At 38.1% G+C, this 19853-nt stretch overlaps 1 protein-coding gene, 1 long non-coding RNA gene and 1 pseudogene across 2 annotated transcripts; 2 read left to right on the forward strand and 1 right to left on the reverse strand.

Moving 5' to 3' along the window:
- Nucleotides 1-142: 142 nt before the first annotated feature.
- LOC137970164 (uncharacterized) lies at nt 143-4243 on the forward strand (annotated as a pseudogene).
- A 6106-nt stretch (nt 4244-10349) lies between these two features.
- Nucleotides 10350-11828, reverse strand: LOC137969516 (uncharacterized). Its single transcript, XR_011116682.1, has 3 exons — nt 11768-11828; nt 11099-11296; nt 10350-10456 (listed from the first exon to the last, which is right to left on the reverse strand). It is a non-coding gene; the product is annotated as an uncharacterized lncRNA (long non-coding RNA).
- Nucleotides 11829-15777: 3949 nt separating this feature from the next.
- LOC137971679 (putative uncharacterized protein DDB_G0271982) lies at nt 15778-19558 on the forward strand. Its single transcript, XM_068818462.1, has 6 exons — nt 15778-16092; nt 16593-16691; nt 17816-17991; nt 18382-18455; nt 18945-19045; nt 19139-19558. The coding sequence occupies exons 1-6, from the start codon at nt 15778-15780 to the stop codon at nt 19556-19558; spliced, it is 1185 nt and encodes a 394-aa protein (XP_068674563.1).
- Nucleotides 19559-19853: the final 295 nt, after the last annotated feature.

The raw sequence follows: 19853 nt of genomic DNA on the forward strand, positions 1-19853 counted from the left end.
AAGACCCCTGTACGAAATTCCTCAACCGATACTTACCTCTACTCCAATCGCCTCAAAAGCTGCTTCCAATCATCTTAATAACACTGGTGAAACCTCAAAGACTTTTGAACGTCCAGTATCCTAGTAAAACTATGAACAAACCCTTTGTGGAAGCTATCAGACCATTGGAAAGGCTTTAGTGCATGGCATACCTTCACAGATCACAAATGCTGTAATGAAAAATCCGACACTTAGAAATCACGTCATTAAAAATGTATTGAAAACTTTGTCCAAAGAGGTAGCAGCGTTGTGCTCAAAAAAGAATCCTTCAATTTTAAGAAAATCTGGCAAAGAAGATCTGGCCAAATTCGACTTGCAACTCTTCTGCAACGAGTGGAAAGAGAGAGCTCCACTGTTCTACTCGTTCTTGATGACTTCCGCAGTAAACAAAAGGACTAAAGAGTGTTCTTGGTTTTCAAGCATTGCCATAGCAGGATCAGTACTTTTAAAGCAAAGGAGTGAGAAAATGGATGTAACTGCTTCGGTGCTTGGCGTACTTCTCAAGTCAAAGTCAGTCGAGGTAAGTTATAGTAGTTCTTTTCTTGCATAATGCCTGATGGAATATGTTTACCGTTCCATACCGCAAGTGCTAAATTAATTGAGATGTAGGGGGAGGGGAGATGAGTCCATCAGTTAAATGCAAGGAATGAATTTATGTAATCACTAAAAATGGTCATATATCCCAGTCATATTTACTGAAAAATGTATCATAGTGCAGTCCACATAACATAAATCTAAAATAACAATACAAAGAACCTGCAGTTACAATAGAGAGAGCATTTTTCTGACAACTTTATTGTCTACAATTTACTTACAGAATTCTTGCCAAGTGTTCTTTCTTAATATTCAAATTATTATTCTTTCATGAAAACTAAAGTGATAGAGAAAGAAAAAAGAAAAAAGAATGCCATGTTCAGATGTTTTGTTTTGTTTTATATTCTTAATAAAAGTTAACAAGCCAGCTTGTGGTTGTACAAGTGACATGCTATCAACTATTCATCTCAAAAGATCTCTTTTTTCACTTGTACATTTTGTTTTCCAAATACAGATCATGTGATAATATGCAGGAGATTTGATCCTTTGTCTTGCTCATTAAAAAGAGTACATTCAAGCATAAATCTGTCTGCATGTACTCTCTTTTTAATGAACAAGACAAAGGATCAAATCTCCTGCACATTATCACATGATCTGTATTGGGAAAACAAAATGTACAAGTGAAAAAGGTCTATTGCTGTAAGCTATTGATAATTTATATTATTTCATCTCTTTAAGGAAAGCTAGTAAAATATATCACATTTGTTTCATGGGTTAGCTTACATGAACACTTAACAGGTTCACTTTGTTTTGTATAGGAAGGATACACAGTAACCTATCTATATATTTGCTTGCTCAACAGGCTACTATCTCCAGATTTAGCAAGATGACACTGACTAATGCAAATTTCAGAAATCTTCATGAGCTTGGTAAGAACCACGATGCAGATATTGTCCAAGCAAAACAAAACAGAAAATTGAAGACTGCTCAAGATAAATGCAATGCTGCCTTTTCAAGACATGCTTCCCACACCCACTGTTCTAGTGAATGTCGCGATGAAATCCAGTCAGCTTTCAGGGACAAATGTGAGCTGAAAAAGGCAGCTAACCCTGGCTTTGTCATCTCTTTTGACAACTTGGACATTCACTTGGATCGAAAGAACACGACTATGGATCCACAGAACAAAGACTTCCACTGGGTAAATCATCAGATGGTTGAGAACAGAGTTTCTGGGGCCATTCTGGATTCTTCAGCACCAAAAGCAAATGTGCTTGATGTTTGTAATTTGACGTTTTTGCCTTCAATGGAGGATCAAAAATGTCCGAGCTTAACTACATTATCCTGTGCTCCAGAATATTGGTTGATTACTTTGATGTTTTAGCAACTTTGGCTGATGCCTGCATCTGACATATTCCAATGAATTATCCCAGAAAACCAAAAAGGTTTGTTTCACATCAGTCATATTAGAATCAACACAGAAGTACATGTATTTCATTCAGCCATATGATCCAATATCAGGGTACGATTTATGTATGGTACCTTACCAAAAAGCTTAAATTTAAAAATGTGTATGGCTGGATAAACTTGTATTTCTTAAAATATGAATCTAAATAATAAAGTGAGACATAAATGACCAGATCACAATTCTTTATTTATTAATTAAGGGGCAGTTATAGGGAAGCGAAGACAGTGTTGCTTTTATTAATAAACCCCTGAAGTCCACACAGCCCTACCCAACTCGCCAAGGCATTAATTATAAATGCTCTGTAACCTATATCTTATAACTCATCATGTCAATCACTTGTTGTTCAAGCCACAGAGTGCTTACGTCATGTATTTTATATCTGCAATCATCTAATCCTTGTTCCACTCCCATTTGACTTGCAAGTGTCAGCTGCTAAGTGTATTTGTGTGTCAGTATAACAATTCAGTGTTTAAAATTGTCTTTCAGGTTCCCCTTGGATTAATATTCAAGAACGAAAACGCCAATGAGGACATGATAGAAATTCTACAATAGTTCCATGATTATCTTCCTCAGACACACAATGGTGGTATAGATGGTCAGTTGTTTTCTGGAGACAAGCTTACAATTGAACGGGCAGTGAATATTATATCCTCTGTGCCCAATGGTTACACTCCCAAAGACAGACTTGAAGGAATCAACTTACAACTGGGTGATTGACATGCTGCTGTCAAACTACTCAGTGTGAGTAAAACAATATTAAAATTATCACATTTTTTTTAAAAATTACATTTGTCACTGAAAACACTGTTATTTCTTATGTTGAGTACAATAGGTCTACTACTGAATCATCATCGTCATTACTTTATTGTACTATACTAGTGATAATCTAAGAGTTTGATGTTTTTTTTTTTCTCGTCAACAGTTGATCTACTCCAGATTCTACAGTGGAAAATCAACAATTGACAGTTGCACCATGTTTTCAGACCACAATCTTATTAACCGAAGAAATCTTGCTGGGTATGTAACATCGTCGTACCGTCCAGACAGAGACTTTCTGGAGATTGTTTTCCAGTCAAGAGTCATTGCAGCTGCCAAAAAAGTTCTTGGATTTGAAAACAAGACTGGAAAAGCCAACAAAGTTCAACTTATCATCTGGAATAGATTTGTTAAAGAAGTCACAAAACTTAATTCGCTACATGAGCTAGCTGGCAAGGTCGTTGATGAATTTGTCTTTGACCAAATTTCTTCTGTTGATGCCATTATAAATGCTGTAGTGACTGAACAAGTGAAAGAAAACCTGCTAGGCCAACAGAACCTAACACCTGATGGCAGATTTCCCTGCCGATTTCCTGGGTGCAGCAACAAAAGCTGCAAAAGCCGAAGAAATCATGAACTCAAGCATAACCCACCAGTTCAAGTAGATGTTCCACTGAAATCACTTTTTCCACACAAGTTCCCCCAATAACAGATACCACAGCAAGCACTGAAAATATCGAAGTTGGTGATGATTACTCTTCTGGAGTTACAAAGAATACAAGTGATGGTGTTTTCAACTACAACTGCACACTTTTGGCTGACTGTTTTCTTTTTTTTTAATTTCCTAGATGCTATCAAAGAAGGTGATGGAATGAGGCTTATGAGACAGTTCAAGTATTTCATGCTGTACTGTAAAGCAGATGATCCACATAGTACAATATATTCACTAGAATGTTTGCACCAATTTTTTTCTGGTCCATTCTCTGTTGTCACGAAGGGACAGTGAATGTTTTACTTGGAACCAGTTCAAGAATAATCACGATAAGAAAGGCACCAACATTCCTCTGGATGAACCAACAGAGCACAGCAACAATTATGTTAAGCAAGCTATCAAAAACGTAGGACCAAACCTAACAGAGGCAGCCCTATCAAGAATATGTAAAGCTGAAAGTTCTACATCGTCAATCCTTGATAATCTTGATGAATCTTTGAAACGACATGCAGAATCCGGCAAACATTCTGATCCATCTAAAGAGAGGGATCTGCATGAGCTAATTAAAAGAGCCGAGGAACTGAATACTGAATGTCTTTGAGGAAACAGTGAGACGTTCTTATAATCATTTCTGTGACTTCAAGCGAGACAGGTTGGAAGATTTGGATAACACAAAATTATATCACTGGATAAACAAACACAAGAAAAACATACTCAGGGGTATCAGAGCTAGATGAAGAGAGTAAACAAAACATTTTTTTGTTGGCACATGGGAAATTGAATTCTTTAGACCATAGCTTTTGAGAATTCACTGTCTATTTAGTATGTAATTGCAGTGTTAAGTAGTCTATGAATAGACTGGACCAACACAAATGTACGATATATGACAGCCTAGTGCCAAGTATGTGCCAATGATGACAAACTATTACAGCCAAAAAATGTCAAAACAGGACCCCGAAAAAGTCTGTTGGCCCAGATTTTAACCCAAGAAGTACCCAGGTGCTGCAACTACTGATATAAATGAAGTTGATAGAAATGTCTTCATAGGAATCTTATCTATTCAAAAGTCTGAAATATTTACAATCTGACTGAATAGTGACTAGTAGCAGTCTAAAATGTACTGCTTGTTATGCAAGTAGGATAAAATTTGATACTGGCAGCAGCACCAATGAAGAGATTCAATTTTCAAAGAATCAATTGATGTAGAGAATCTATATAGCCTGCGTAGCTTGGTGGTTTTCAAGCAATTTGATAACTCTAAGAAACAGCGAAGCCACGATAACAAGATGCAAGGAGCCTAGGAGGGAGACAACTGAGAAACCTCACGGCTTTGTGTGCTCACGCTCAAATTGCTTAAAAATTTGGCTAAACCACCAAGCTACGCAGGCTATAGAATCTACAGAGTCTTTCATAGCATTCTCAATCAAACTTCAGACCATCACTATCATAAATTATTTTTCTCTATTACATGTATACAGTAATGTATTCACATGTGAAATGTAAATAATCTCAAACAGATGTTTCATCTTTGTGACTTCACATGACAAAACTTTCAGTGATTTCCACCAGTCTCCTTGTATGCTGTGACAGGATATTTAGTAATGTTATCAGAGTGTGGCATACCACATTTGCATTGAGCAGCACAATTGTCACAGCAAAGGTGGGGTTGTTCTGGATACAGGGACACAGGATCAAAGTGATTCAGAAGGGTTTTTCTCCTGCACTCTTCAGTCTTAATGAAAGACTTCATATGAGCATCAATATGGTTTTAACATAAATCCATGGTATAAAACATATGCAATGCTTTGGTGGCCATCCCTTCCTGCCCTACCAGTTTCCTGAAAGTAGGACTCCACATTCTTGGAGGGTCCAAAATGTATGACTCTATGAACACATCGGCAGTCAACGCCCATTCCAAAGGCTATTGTTGCTATTAGTAGACGAATGGTACCATTGTCAGACTGAAAGGACTCCAAAATGTTATGACCATTAGCTTCAGGAGTGCAGGAATGCAACATTTCAACAAGCACATGTTTTGAGTCATTTCCAATAAACATATATTCTCCTAAGAGAGCTTTAATAGTAGCATAAAGTAAACCACACTGTCGTATAGTCTGGCAACAAATAATAGTTCTCTCTGTTTCAGTTCATCAGTAAGCCAGCCAAAATAGAATTCCAGTTCCATGTCCTTATCCATTTACTGCACAACATAAGCAACATTTAATTTATTTGGACTTTCCTTAATTTCTATTGCATTTTTCATATTCAGAAGGTTGAAAACTGTGTCTCTGGTCAGTTTTGTTGCAGCTGCAGTCAAGGCTACTACTGGCACATTTGGTGCAAGTGACCTTAATTCATACAGCTTTGAGTAAGACTCGCAGAATGCTGCCATTTTATTATCTTGTGATGTTCCCCTACACATTAAAAGGAAAATAGACTGCATTAATCTATAATGAAATTTATTATAATAATAATAATATAATAATAATAATTTAATAATAATAATAATGTCTTGTATTTAGACACAATAGTTTTACAGGTGATCATGTATAATATAACTCAGACAGAATAAAATAATGACAACCAAAATAAGACCACAGTGTAATACTAATACTGACTAACCTATATAATTACGTTTTCTATTTACAATATTTACATTCTTATTGTCCTTTCCTTTATACTGCTTAGAACATACATGTAACATGACATTTGTCCATTACTGTAAACTCGTTTTTATTTTCACACTTACCACTGTCTTACAACATAAAAAAAAAGGTAAAGTCTCCGCTTACGAGCCAGAAGGCTCATCAGGCCGGCGCTTATCTCCGGTTTCTGTAGCATGAAGCGACTAGGAGTATTTGTACTCCCCCCTGGATGGGATGCTAGTCCACCGTAGGGTTACCCCCAGCATTACGCCGGTACCCATTTATACACCTGGGTGGAGAGAGGCACCGTGAGAGTAAAGTGTCTTGCCCAAGAACACAACACAATGTCCCATGCCAGGCCCCGAACCCGGACCACTCGATCCGGAGTCGAGCGCACTAACCATGAGGCCACCGCGCCTCCCACATACATGTCTTACAACATGCGCTTCATCAACTGCAATATACAGAGTTCGTCAGCATAAATCTCCAGTGTTCGTTCTTCAGCCATGCTTCAGGTAATCCGTAAACTAAGGAATATTCGACGCTTTCAACACGAGTTCCTTCACCTTTTTCAAGTGAACTTATGTTAGCTGCCCCCCCCCCCCCCCCCCCCCCCTGATAGGAAATTGAAAGCAATAACAGAACCAAAAGAAATCCCTAGATGTTTGATTCCCCACCTAGTTGTTGTATTACCTGGCAACTCGAAATCTTGGTGACAGCCCTGTACCCTGTTTACTGGCATGTTTCTGTTAATAATAAATTAGAATTCCAAAAATGTATTTTCTCGCGTAAGGAATGCACGTTGCTGCAGTGCTTTGCGTACGGATGTGTTGGTATTTGTCGCGTGAGTTATTTTGACAGTGTGCGTGATTATTTGTTTTCAGGTATATAAGGTGTTCTTTGCAGATTCGAGGTCACTTGACGGCATCTCTCGCTACTGTTCCGTAAATTATGGATGAAGCGGGCACTGATTTTTCTCAATCGAACATCGCTGGTTCTGCGATCAGTCAAGAGAGCGGCTTTTCAGGCGCGGTGTGATTAATTTCCCGTCTCCTGGATTCAAAGTTGGATAAGAAATTTGCTGATTTTAAGCGTGCTCTCGAGCAGAAGGAGCTTTCCACTAACTCTCAAATCAAGAAGTTGAAGACTAAAGCGAAGGATTAGTAGCTTCCAGTTTAAAGGTAACAAGCTACAGTTTGAGTTCAATTCGAGCTTCTTAAACTCTATAAACATTGCTTTCGATCACCTCCACAAGGGAGATTTGTCAGGTGTTAACGAGGAACTTGAGAACGTCAAAGCATCACTGGACAAGCGAAGCAAAGTTATACATTTTGCAGACAAAAGTCCGGCTGGTTGGGCGGCGGTGGAGGAGTATGAATCTGACGAATTGGCTGACGATTTGGACGACGAGAAGAAACTGCAATCTGCCGAAAGAAGGGCGCTCTCCAAGATTTGCCTGCGTAAACAGTCTCGAAGTTCTTGTCAGACCCACAAATTTCAGCAGGACCATGATGGCTCTCTGGGCGCCGGAGGTTCTTCAAATGGCTCTACTTCTCAGCCTTTTCGCCACCAGCCATTTACTGAACACTCCTTTCAGCGTATTGGAGTACTCGAACACCACAACCTTGCGACAAATGCTTCGCCTGCGGGCAGTTTGGGCACTGGGCAAACTCGCCTTTCTGTCCTAGCTACAGCCATGCCTACGGCAACAGGGCCTTGCCAGCTACCTCAACCACTACTGTTAGCAAATAAAGGAACTCTAGTATCGTAATGTTGTAGATCCATTTAGTAGTTTTGTCTGAATTGAAGAAACAGAATTATTGGAACACACTTATGTAGATTATTTTGAGGGCTCTGAATCAGTTATCGTGAAGGGGAGGTTGAGAGCTAATGTTCAGTTTTGGGAAAGCATTGGTGCTTCTCTTTTTGTTCTCAGTGTTATTAGGGAAGGGTATAAAATTCCCTTTTCCTATACTCCTACGTCAGTTTTTCTTCTGAATAATAAGTCTGCTCTGCATAATGCCCATTTTGTTTTAGGCACCATCACCGAACTTCTTAAGGTCGGTTCGGTTGTGCAGTGTCCTTGTCTGCCAGTAGTTGTGAATCCACTTTCTGTTTCTATTCAACCTGACGGGAAGAAAAGGCTCATATTGGACCTAAGACACGTTAACGTTTTTGTTAAGAAATCCAAGATTAAGTTTGAGGATACTAAGTCCTTTTTGGAGTGTCTGGTAGCCTCACCTTGTGCATGGGCTTGTTCGTTTGATATTAACACTACTAGTGTGAACAATGTGAAAAATATGTGAAAATCATGTGAAATACATGTGAAAAAAAATATGTGAAATTTTAGACCATGTGAAAAAACATGTGAATACCTTATGTCAATTTCACATGCTGTTTCACAGGTATGGACTATGTGAAAAGTCATGGGAAAACCTTTATCCATCTCACATTGAGTTTCACATGTATGTGAAATAGAAACACCCTGTGAAAAACTATGTGAATTCAAGTTGGGTGAAAATTTAAAAAATATATACATATATATACCTGCACTTACTGATGATATGTGTAAAAAGAAGTTAACTAAACTTTTTGAGCTGTCATAGAACCTTTTCAATAGTTATGCTTATAAATATATTTAAATGCTTTATTTGATACTGAATGTTCACTACTTAGCCATTTTTCACTGCTCACCTCTATCAAGCCAATGCAGTCATATGTTAGACACTGCATATGCATGAAACTGAAACACTACATTATAGAAAACTACGTATAATCTGATTTTACTGAAAATCTCTTATTGAAGTGTGGAAGTTCTCTGGATTATCTGACGTTCCATGTACCATGCCAGAGTATGGTGCGAGATGTACATGTAAACCTGAATTATTTTAAATTAACTGTTGGTCAACCTGCACTGTCAAGGGGGTCACCTACCCATTCCCCAAGCTAAGGGTGACTTGTTAAAATAACATGGGTTTGAATAATGTGAATAAAATAATGATTTGTCAACAAGATACAACATTTTATAAGGCAAAGGCCTGTGTAAAACATATGGCATAATTCCATGGCCAGGCTATTTGTTTAAATGTTCAAAATCCATAAAAGCGATTCATTCTCATCATCCACAGCTGTTACAAGTGGGAAAGAAAGGCAATTAAATGCAACAGTCTTCATTTCAAATAATGTTGTGTCAACATAGTACAGAAGGCTCTCAAGGTCTTGTTTGCATGATGTGTAAAGTTTTATGGTCACAAATTCAGTTTCTTTGCCAGAAAGCTGATCATGCATTGTGAGGAAATGAATTATCCTTCCAATTTGTGCCTTGTCTTGATCTGCACAACTGATATTCACTACCGAAGAGACAACAGCTCCAGAATCCAGTGTGAAGGATTTTAACACTGATGTCTTTCCATGCAGTTGTTTCTCCATGGAAAATGTTCGCTTAACATCTTGCTCCCTGTCAGTAGCCAAAGAAAAGGCACCACAGCCCACCAGGTCCTCTGTTTCTTGTTTAGTTAGTTGATACTGATTGGAAGGGGTTTCCTTGTTGTTATTTTCAGTATCCACATCCAAAGGCAAAAGGCGCCCTGAAAATTTCATGAACTGTACCCAATCAAATACCTGATAAAAATAAATAACATGATCTGAGTTAATCATCTTGAAATTATACACATTTGGTGCCTATTAACAAAAAAAACTATTACAAAATAAAACTAATTGCTGGTTAAGAATATTGTATGCAACTGCAACCAACATTTTGGAATTTCAGTTGGATTTACAGATCAGGCCCCATGGAGGTGGAAAGACTTAAAAAGCTGTTCCAGTTAAATGAATTGAAACCATCATTTAATTGCCTGTTTTTGGACTGAAACATTAATTGCTTCTTCCATCCCTTTCCTTTTATGAATTTTAATTAATAAAAACATTATATGTGTGTATTTATTTGAACTTGCCTGTGCTAATTACAAACATGAAAAAACCCTAAAAGATGTTTTTATTTCTAGAAGGTAGTGTTATGGAAAGGGACACTCAGTCAAGGGAGGGGTCCTTTATGAACGACATACAGTAAGCATTCTCACATGTATGTTCTTTAATTCAAACTTATACATATATACACTGAGAAAGCAGTTTTTTTGGACTCACTCTGTATGTTTCCATAACAGTAGCTTCTGGAAAACGCCGATTTTTGACCCTCTGACAGATCCAACTGTTGAATCGTTCATAGCAATACATCCACCAACTGTGGACTGGGCCTTGTTGCTCGATCCCATTTACAGAATGGCGCAAGATGTGAAGACTTATGGTCTAGACAAACAATCAATGTGTAATGTGTAATGTAAGTAACATCATATGGTCTGAACATGCTCAGAGAAACACAGTTTCTGATAAACAATAATATATAATCAATCCGCTGGCCACCAGCAGTGCCACATTGCAATATTCTCTATTTTGTTTATTTTTATGTACACCTGTTTGTAATTAAAAACCCTTCTGGTTTTCAAGAGGACATCTTATTCTTTATTACAAAAACTACAGGAAACAGCCGAATAAAAGAACTAGTGGATTGACAACCTCCAGGCTGAAATTTGGTCAGAACAAATGAAACATGTTCTCATGTTAAAAAATAGGGTATCAAAAATTGGAAAACAGTGGGGCTGATCTATGTGTGCTGGACCATTACAAACACACATTACAGTATTTCACAGTAGGGATTGAAGCTGCTAGAGTACAGGCTGGTTTTATGGTTTCATTTAATAAAACAGTGATTGCATAATTGTACATACATACATACATAAACTTTATTTCAGTGTCAATGTATTTAGCTGACGTCAGCTAATTGGGGACACTACACTAGTACAAAATATTAAAATATATATGTACATACATAATAAACTCTGTATAACAGTTAACAGTTAACTTATGATTATGTAATGATTACTAAAGTACCTGAACACTAATAGGGAAGTCACGTTCTAACTGTGCACAGACTTCATTTACTTCCTTTTCCAAGGCAGGCAAGTCATGCAATTCCTGAGTGTCACTACAAATCTTTTCAAGAACATCCAGGAGGCGGAAGAGTGAAATCCTTTGGTTTCGTCCAAGAAGGCCTCTTAAGCAGAACTTTAAGATTCCATCTGTGGCAAGCTAACACAATAAGTTACAAAATAACAGTCAAACGCCACTTTTCAGCCTACTCTAAAGCTACATGTATTAAGTAACCACCCTACTTTTCTATTCAAAAACAGTGTAGTCACAACCTTTCTACCTCTTTTAATTAAGCTGCGACAACCAGTTCCTCGGACTGGTGATTTAAAAATTAATTTTATGTAAAAAATTTTTGGAATGTCATCACTAAACACAATTCCACACACACATGTATTTTAAATATACATGTTCACAATTAATAAACAGCTAACACACTTGAAAAATATAATAAGTGAAAAGATGTAACTTATGTTCAATTCGCTACATGTACATGTACAGTAGACAATCAAAACCTAAAGAAAACTGCAGCACAGGACTGTCTACTTGGGTAAATATACACACCATGGCCACCTTCTATTTGGCAAATACTCAACATTACTTGACACATATACAATACAAATGTTTTTGTACCTGTTTCCAGTCATGTGATTTGAGGTATGGTTTCTTACAGAAGAAAGCACATGGCTTCCAGCTATAACCTGAGGGCACGCACACATTAAGTGCCCGCTTATCAGCCAGTTTGAGGTCCGCACTAGATAGACGAAATGGAGCAGCAGGCAGCATGTTTCTCTCGCTCTTTGATTTGCCTCTTTTTCTCGCTGTTTGCTCTGTTTTGGTTTCATCACCTAGAAAACAACAAAATAACAATAAAACAGATCCGACCATAAGAAAAACCTTAATGTTTTTTACTTCGCAGATGGATTTAAACATTCTGAATGGAGCTGTTTTGCTTTGTAAACTCCAGTGTAATACAAAAAGGCAAATACAGAAAGCAAATTTACTGTGTGAATGTATTCATGGCTAAGTTGAAACTGAAAAAGGAAGTTGCCCACCAAAATACTGTTACTGTATTTGACTGGAAACAACATCAGATGTTTTCTAAGGTTTTTTGACCAGAAAATCACCTTCAAATAATGTTGAGCTGCAGTAGATCTTTAGATAAAGCAAAAATTTATTGTTTACTTTGTTCACATTGAGCGATTTTTCACGATTTATGCAAGTTTTGATTAATGCGATCGGATGCAAGTTGAGGTTCATCATTATGCAAAATCACACAACTGGCCGGCCACAGTTTTGTGAGGTACATGTACATGTAACTGTAAAACAAAAACAACAAATTAATGACTTAATTAACCCTAGGTTTGCCTGTTTGAAAAAGTAGAGATTATAATAATGAGGTGGCAAAATTAATGTGGCCACTGTTATAAAATGTAGAAACCTACTTTGTGTGGCCTTTCCAGCTGCTTCAGGCTCGTCAACTTGCTTTTCCTGTAGCCAGCATCCTTGAAAACGACCCAACTCTTTTTCTGCCTTTCTAACTTTTATGCTATCACCTTTACCAGTAATTAAGTCAAAAAATGTGCAAACAATATTTTTGAGGTCATGCATCAGGTCAGGAAAAGCTTGATTTGGCCTGTCATAGTTGGGCAACAACATGAAACAGTTGACACCTCGTGATCCAGTAGCTTTAGCAACATTACTGGCTTGTGCTTTGTTCTTTGCTCTGTTGTGGGCAACTGAATTCCAAAGAATATCACTGATATTGGCTTCTTCTGGTGCTGACCTTTTTTCTGGTTTGAAGTCTGGAAAGGACCTTTTCTGTTTACGCAAGGGGTGATCTTCACTAAGATAGCGTCTGTTTTCCAGATAGACTACCTTGTCCAAAGAGGACACAAATTGGCCTAGAAGTAATAAAAAAGAGAAGCAAAGGAAACATTGTACCATACACTGCATGTATTTAATGACATTTTGACCCAAAAATATTCATTTCAATAACATTTCAGACTTACAGCTGGTTAGCTTTACATTAAGTATTGGTCTTGTCTGATCAAACTGCGACTTACATTTGAGGACAGAAAAAAGTAATTACTAATCCCCATGAAATTCCAAAAAACTGAGAGGCAAAACTCCTCCCTTCCCTTTAATAAACTTACCTTTTGACTTCTGATGATGTCAGTGAAAAGGCATGAATGTATGAAACGTAGTAATTTAAGTTGGTGGAATGTTTCAACAGAAAACTTTAGATGTCGCATGATACGCGATATAAAAGCTGTAATGTACTTTCAGGGCATTGTATATTATATTGATTTCTTCTGCTGTGCACAAGATTAAAAGCAAGTACGTATTAAAAGCTTACAGAACAATAAGTAACAAATTGTGATGTGTATTAAAATTTGTTTGCAGACTCGGCATTGGGAGCATTACAAAACTACATGATATGGTTAAAATAGTAAGATGGTCACGCATTACATGTAATTTCCCAGGGTTGGGGGCATTTGATCGCCTTAATTGGGGCATTTGAATGGCTTTTTGGCTCAGGGAGAGGGGGATTTGAACACTAATTTACTAAAAATTCAAATGCCCAAGGGGTTGTTTGGGGGGGGGAAGGGAGGGATTTCGAAGCCTCGATTTGACCGGTACACAAGTTTGCAATGGTATCATCCAATTATCATTTTGTGGAGGTATTTGAAAAGTTAAGCATTGATAAGATAATGAGTAATGATGGCAACACGGTTCACTTTTTAGTATTATATTGTTCAGTTTGCCTTAACTCTAATCTCACACCACATGCAACCTTGTAAGGCAGTCTGGCCTGCTGCTGTAAAAACCTTTCCCAGACCAGGATAGTTAAGAACATAACTCATCAGGGCAACTTTGAATGTAAATGACGCATTTCTGAAGGCATCAAAAAAAGTGGCACCAGACAGTTCCAGAACTTCATCTACCACTATTTCAAGGTATGGATCAAGGTGTTTTGGCTCTTGGCCTTCTGTTTGAGCTGGAACTATACCAGCAAGCATGATATTCTCAAACAGATTGCGTACGTTCCTAGGTAGGTTAAGGGCAGTAAGCATAATTGGCCACATTGAGTAATTGACCTTATTGCTACTTAACGGATTGATACCATCAGTGGAAAGTTGTAACAGCATTCCTCGGAGATCGCCATTGCAGAATCCTTCCTCCGAGAAAGCTTGTTTCCATGAAGGGGAATCATGAATGTCACGCATAATGGAAGAGTCTTCACAATCATCACGATTATCAGCATGGCTCTGAATGACTTCAGAAATACTTGCGTTTCCAAACATTCTTCTCCAACGAGGTCCAAGAGGAAAATAAAGAAATCTTCTTCTAGCATTAATCTTGTTACCCCAATATCAATTAGATCCGCAAACGGGACACTTTTGCAGCTTTGAATAGTCGTATCTACTAGTCTTGCGAAAGATGACACAGTCGTTTGGACAAACATGGTAAGATACTGTTGGAAGCAGAAATGGCTTGACAAAGTTGTACGCTGCATCGTACGACCCAGGAAGGTTATTTGGCTGTGGTAACAAACGCTTCTTCAATCGCAAAAGATCAGATAAGGCACTTTTGTTTGTGGATGGGTGTTCAGTAAACCACATAAAATAACTCGCAAATGCTTGAAGAACAGTGATATCTCTATTTTCAAAAAAAAGGAATCTTGGCATTTTCACTGTCATAAATGTCGTGTTCCATTTCAAGGTCACAGTCTTTGTCGTCAGAGCTACTATAAGAAGGTAAGGATTCATTACTCCCACTATCGTCGCTTAATGCGGCTAAATCATGTTCTATCGAGACTTCATTGTCACTAGATGAACTCGTAATGTCGATTTCGTTTTGAATTATTTCGCCATCACTTTGCTCACTAATACTCGTTGAATCTATCCGACGTCGTTTGAAATTTCTGCCGCAGTTTTCCTCACTTGAATATGATAGTTCCGCAAATGAATCATTGCCATCATGTCTGTAATCGTTCGTCTCAGCCAACAATTCATCCCCGCTCCTGCTTTCAGATAACTGATCATCATGATCATTGTCATCATGTCTGTAATCGTTCGACTTGGCCAACGATTCATCCTCGCTCCCGCTTTCTGATAACTGATTATCATGATCACCTGAATATCGGCCAAACACTTCTAGATGCCTCTTCACGATCTTAATTGATTGGGTGCATTCGGATTTGCAATTTTTGCAAGGACAAACATGGTCTTTACTTGCTGTACGTTTTTTATCGCTCATGTGCTGCTCCGAGTATGGCATCTTCCTCACTCGTCGTTCTAGTGTCACTAGTTAAATATTGACCTTTCATTTACCATATACGGTGCGTAGTATACAGGGAGCCTGAGCGCTCACCGTGCGTGCGTAACCGTGCGTAAGTTTTTTATATAGCGATAAAGCGCAATATTTAGCTATAAAGCGCTAGGGCTCCCTGGGGTGAATTGAGTTGGTGATCATTAGTTGTCGGTAAATAAATGACCCCACCTTTACCATATATGTAAGACAATCAGAACTTCAAAACGAACGGCGCCAAAAGTGTAGTGTTCGTGCACACGGTTCCTATAACTGATCTCGATACTTCGATCTAAAAGAATCGTTCTCGTAGCTTCTTCAATTTTGAAATGGCAAATCACGAGCAAAAAGTAATTTGCGAATTTCTCGCTTTGTTGAAAACAAACCCAAATGCTTTGCCCAGCGTTTTGCAAACGACACAACTACAGGCAGCGATTACCTCCAACGAGCAAACGGATGCGTCGAACTCATCAAGCACGAGCTCTCGATCTACATCTAGTTCACCCACTTCTGACGAAGAGTCTGCACAGAACACTGGGGCAGTCAACATCGTTTCCACCGGCACCACCGCTTACAGCGCAAAAGATCTTCTGGCAAAACGAGGGGCAAAGGGCAAAGGATCGAAAGCCCAACAAACATTTCGGGTAAGTCCAATCTTAATTATATTTAGCCATTTATTACAACTTGCGACAACCGAATCTTGAAAGATCTTGAAATAGATTTATCTTTCTCGTGTTCTTTTACTCGTGCATATTACACGTACGTATTCTTTACAAATAAACTTTATAATCTCAGTTCGAGCGCGGATCAATCGAGAAAATTGTTGACTTAAAAGTGTGAGATTTCTAATTGAAGATTTGGGTGATACAGATCACTACATGTATGAAGCCGAATGACGATCATTAATTAATGGCCATCCGACTGATTAGGCCCCGCGCGTCCACACTGATGCGTTTAAAATATATATACTTAGTTTGAAACAAAGCGCATACTTTTCAATAGTTTTTGTCTATTGTCCACACAACAACGCACGCTGCCAAGAGTTGAACATGTGGAGACATTTGAAAATGGAGCCAAACACAAACACATAAGTGTGGACGGGGCCGGCCTATTTAACAATTGTTGTTTTCTCAATTATTTTCAGTTTGTGTTGAGGGAGTCTGCCAGGAAATGTGGCATTTGGGAGAACCCTCCTCTCATGCGAGAGATTAATATGAAAACGCTGGAAGTGTTTACTAAAAAGGTATATATATATCTAGACTGATACTTTGTATCTGCAGTGGAACTTCTCTTTATTAGGCCAGCTATCAAAGTCCCCAAGGGTGGCCGCTTAATATAGGGTTCGACTGTTTCCTTCAACTGTATTAGTAAGTCACTCCAGAATTTATTGGACCTTTCTGTAAGTAGTTACAGGGAAGCTACAGCTACAATATTGTTGTTTAAAAAAATATGTGCATACATGTAGATGGGTGGGTGGGGTGTAAGAGGAAAAAAGGAAAAGTACTAGTTAACCAAATCCGGACAAAATTTGTATCCGGTTTACAGATATTCATTCCTTTTCAATTTTCTTTATGAATATTAATGAGTGTTATAATATTCATGTTACAAGGTAATCAATGCACTTCCCCAACTGGATGGTCCTGCCCATACTATAAGAAGGAGGCTTTCTGAAAGTTTGATTTATAGAAGGAATCAAATAAAAAATACAAAATTCTGGAAGCGTGCTAGAAAGGTAAGCTTCGGTGTCTAACTTTTGATCTTCATTGTCAGTATTCATATCATATGCATATGGATATTGTATATTTTATGTCAAAACCAGTTACGTATACTGATCTTGACTTTACTTAATGTAATGACTAATTATGACAGACAGGTAGCTTAGGATCTAGTTGTCTTTTTTAATACAACTTCTCAACTCCAAGTGTAAGTGGATAGCTTACAGTGTATTGCATGACTCACAATAACTTGAACCATAAGATTAAAGAAAGTTAGTAACTAAAAAACCTGAAGGGAACCAAATTTACTTTGAGTTAGCATGAGGAGGCTCAAGTTATTGATGGTTTAAGTCTGAAGTCGGAGCCAATAATAATTTATTAGAGCAGGGTTCTAATTCTTTTGATGCCCTGGTATCAGCCACGGCCATTATAATATTTTTTTTAATTGGCAAATGATAAAATTCCTTAATTTATTTAAATACAGGGTAAATGTTATTATATTACCTCTTTATCTTGAACTCCGATCCCCGAAACTTATTTCCCTTGCCCTTGTTTTTCAGTCATATTTACTATCGGCAATCTCAAACTGTTTTTAGTTTCCCTTGAAAATTGGAGATAACTGGACTCAACTCTATAATCATTTCACTTGTAGATGAATAAATACAAAGATGAGGCCTGCCAGAGGCCAGTAGTTGTTGCTGAAGAAAACTCCACGCCGGTGAATACAACACTCATCCAAGTTGAGCAGGCTCTTAAAGTTGATGATCCTGCAGGTCATGATCAAGTTGAAGAAGATGATCAGGACACAGGACTTTCTTTCACTTCATCGTAAGTAAAAATATGTTACAATGTAATTATACATCAATAGCATCTTATCCTGTAATCCAGTAAACTCTTTCTAATTAAGCGGACACCACTGTAAGGCGGACACCTCGCTAAGGCAGACATGAATGGCTGGTCCCGGCCGAATCTCACTTGTTTGTCTGTAACTAAACTCTCTTTAAGGCGGACAGTGGACACTTCTTTAACAAAATTCAAGGCGGACACTAAAAGTACATTTTTTTGCACAATCAATAGATTATAGGCCAGATATTATTTCAAATTGACCAACCACGGCAATAATAATCTCAAACTGATCTGATTACAAGAAAATACTTGATACTGTTTACCTGGTTTATTGTATTCTGCAACCAGTTAATTAAGTTTCCTTGTTTACAGGGAGGAGCTGTTCGTAATGGATGGTGCAAGGAAAATTGCCCGGGCAACTTTTCTCCGAACATCCAAAGCAGACAGTAAGTACAGTATAACCCCTGCCTGATCAGATCTTACAGCAACCCAAACGTGTGACCACTAGTAATTTTAATTAATTCAAACTCTTTTGTGCTCACAGACTATCCAATCAGAAGATGAGGATAGTTTATCCACGGCTTCTAATTGAATAGTCTGTGCGCACAAAAGAATGTGAATTAATTTAAAGTAGTGACACTTTTAGGCTCCTTGCAGTATATCGTCACTCATTAATAAGCTTGTGTGTACAGCAATATATATTAAACGTGTAAGACTTATCAGATCATTTCCAAATTTTTTTATACAGTGTAATAGTAATTATTGCTGTTTATAAGGCCCCCGGCCTCCAACCATGGGATATAACCTACGTACCCCACCAGTTGCATAAGCCCACCCAGCATGCCAAAACCACTTATTAAGTTTATTTAATTTATTACCAGAATTTTATGACATAATTATGTAGTAAGATAATCTGCTTTTTGAATTAATTCAAGGTGACTTTAAAAAACTGGTCATGCAGTCCAACTTTCTGAAAAGTGACGATAAAGTCGAGCTGACGGGACCAAACACAGAGAAATATCTCTGTGAAATCCAGGTAAGTACAAGTAAAAACAAGCCAGGATTAACGCCAGGAATTAATAGCCATTTATCACTAAAATTTTTGCGTATTTAATTTCTTTATAATTAGGTTGGTCAAAAATTTTACTGGCCCGAAAACCAGTTGCTGAAACATGTGGCCAAATCAAAGCAAAGTAAGCCCAAGGAACCTGAAAAAAAGGCAACACAAAGTAAGCCCAAGGAACCAGAGAAAAAGGCAAAGCAAAGTAAGCCCAAGGAACCGGAGAAAATGGCAACACAAAGTAAGCCTAAGGAACTGGAGAAAACGGCAAAGCAAAGTAATAAGCCCAAGGAACCGGAGAAAACGGCAAAGCAAAGTAAGCCCAAGGAACCGGAGAAAATGGCAACACAAAGTAAGCCCAAGGAACTGGAGAAAACGGCAACACAAAGTAAGCCCAAGGAACCGGAGAAAACGGCAATCAGCAAGGAAAGCCAAGACCTGCAGGTGACACCAACCGACAAACAAACCCACAAACTATTGCAAATATAAGGGGTATGTGTACGTACCTGTTGGTGAGGCTGTCCATACCCCTGCGCCATTACCAGCAAAGAGGCGCCGAATGGCAAAAGTCAGTTTAGATTTTGATTACATATAATTTATAATATACATACCAGTTAACAATTATTCCCCGCAGTGGAGGTGACTAGTGGTGGTGTTTTAGTATATACCAAACCAGTGAGATAGAATCCCCAAAATAATTGATTTGTTATCTCTCAGAATACTGCAAAAAAGTCTTTTGCAAATACATTTGTGCACTGGGAGGTGAATAGCACATGCTATCCCG

This window comes from Montipora foliosa, chromosome 9 (genome assembly GCF_036669935.1).
Source record: "Montipora foliosa isolate CH-2021 chromosome 9, ASM3666993v2, whole genome shotgun sequence".
In the NCBI taxonomy this organism is placed as follows: Eukaryota; Metazoa; Cnidaria; class Anthozoa; order Scleractinia; family Acroporidae; genus Montipora; species Montipora foliosa.

What these genes read in the sequence shown, in the direction of transcription:
- LOC137971679 (XM_068818462.1), top strand. Translation starts at nt 15,778, where the DNA reads ATGGCAAATCACGAGCAAAAAGTAATTTGCGAATTTCTCGCTTTGTTG. An exon ending in AAGCCCAACAAACATTTCGG is followed by an intron (nt 16,093 to 16,592) that starts GTAAGTCCAATC and finishes AATTATTTTCAG; the next exon opens with TTTGTGTTGAGGGAGTCTGC. An exon ending in TGGAAGTGTTTACTAAAAAG is followed by an intron (nt 16,692 to 17,815) that starts GTATATATATAT and finishes TTTCACTTGTAG; the next exon opens with ATGAATAAATACAAAGATGA.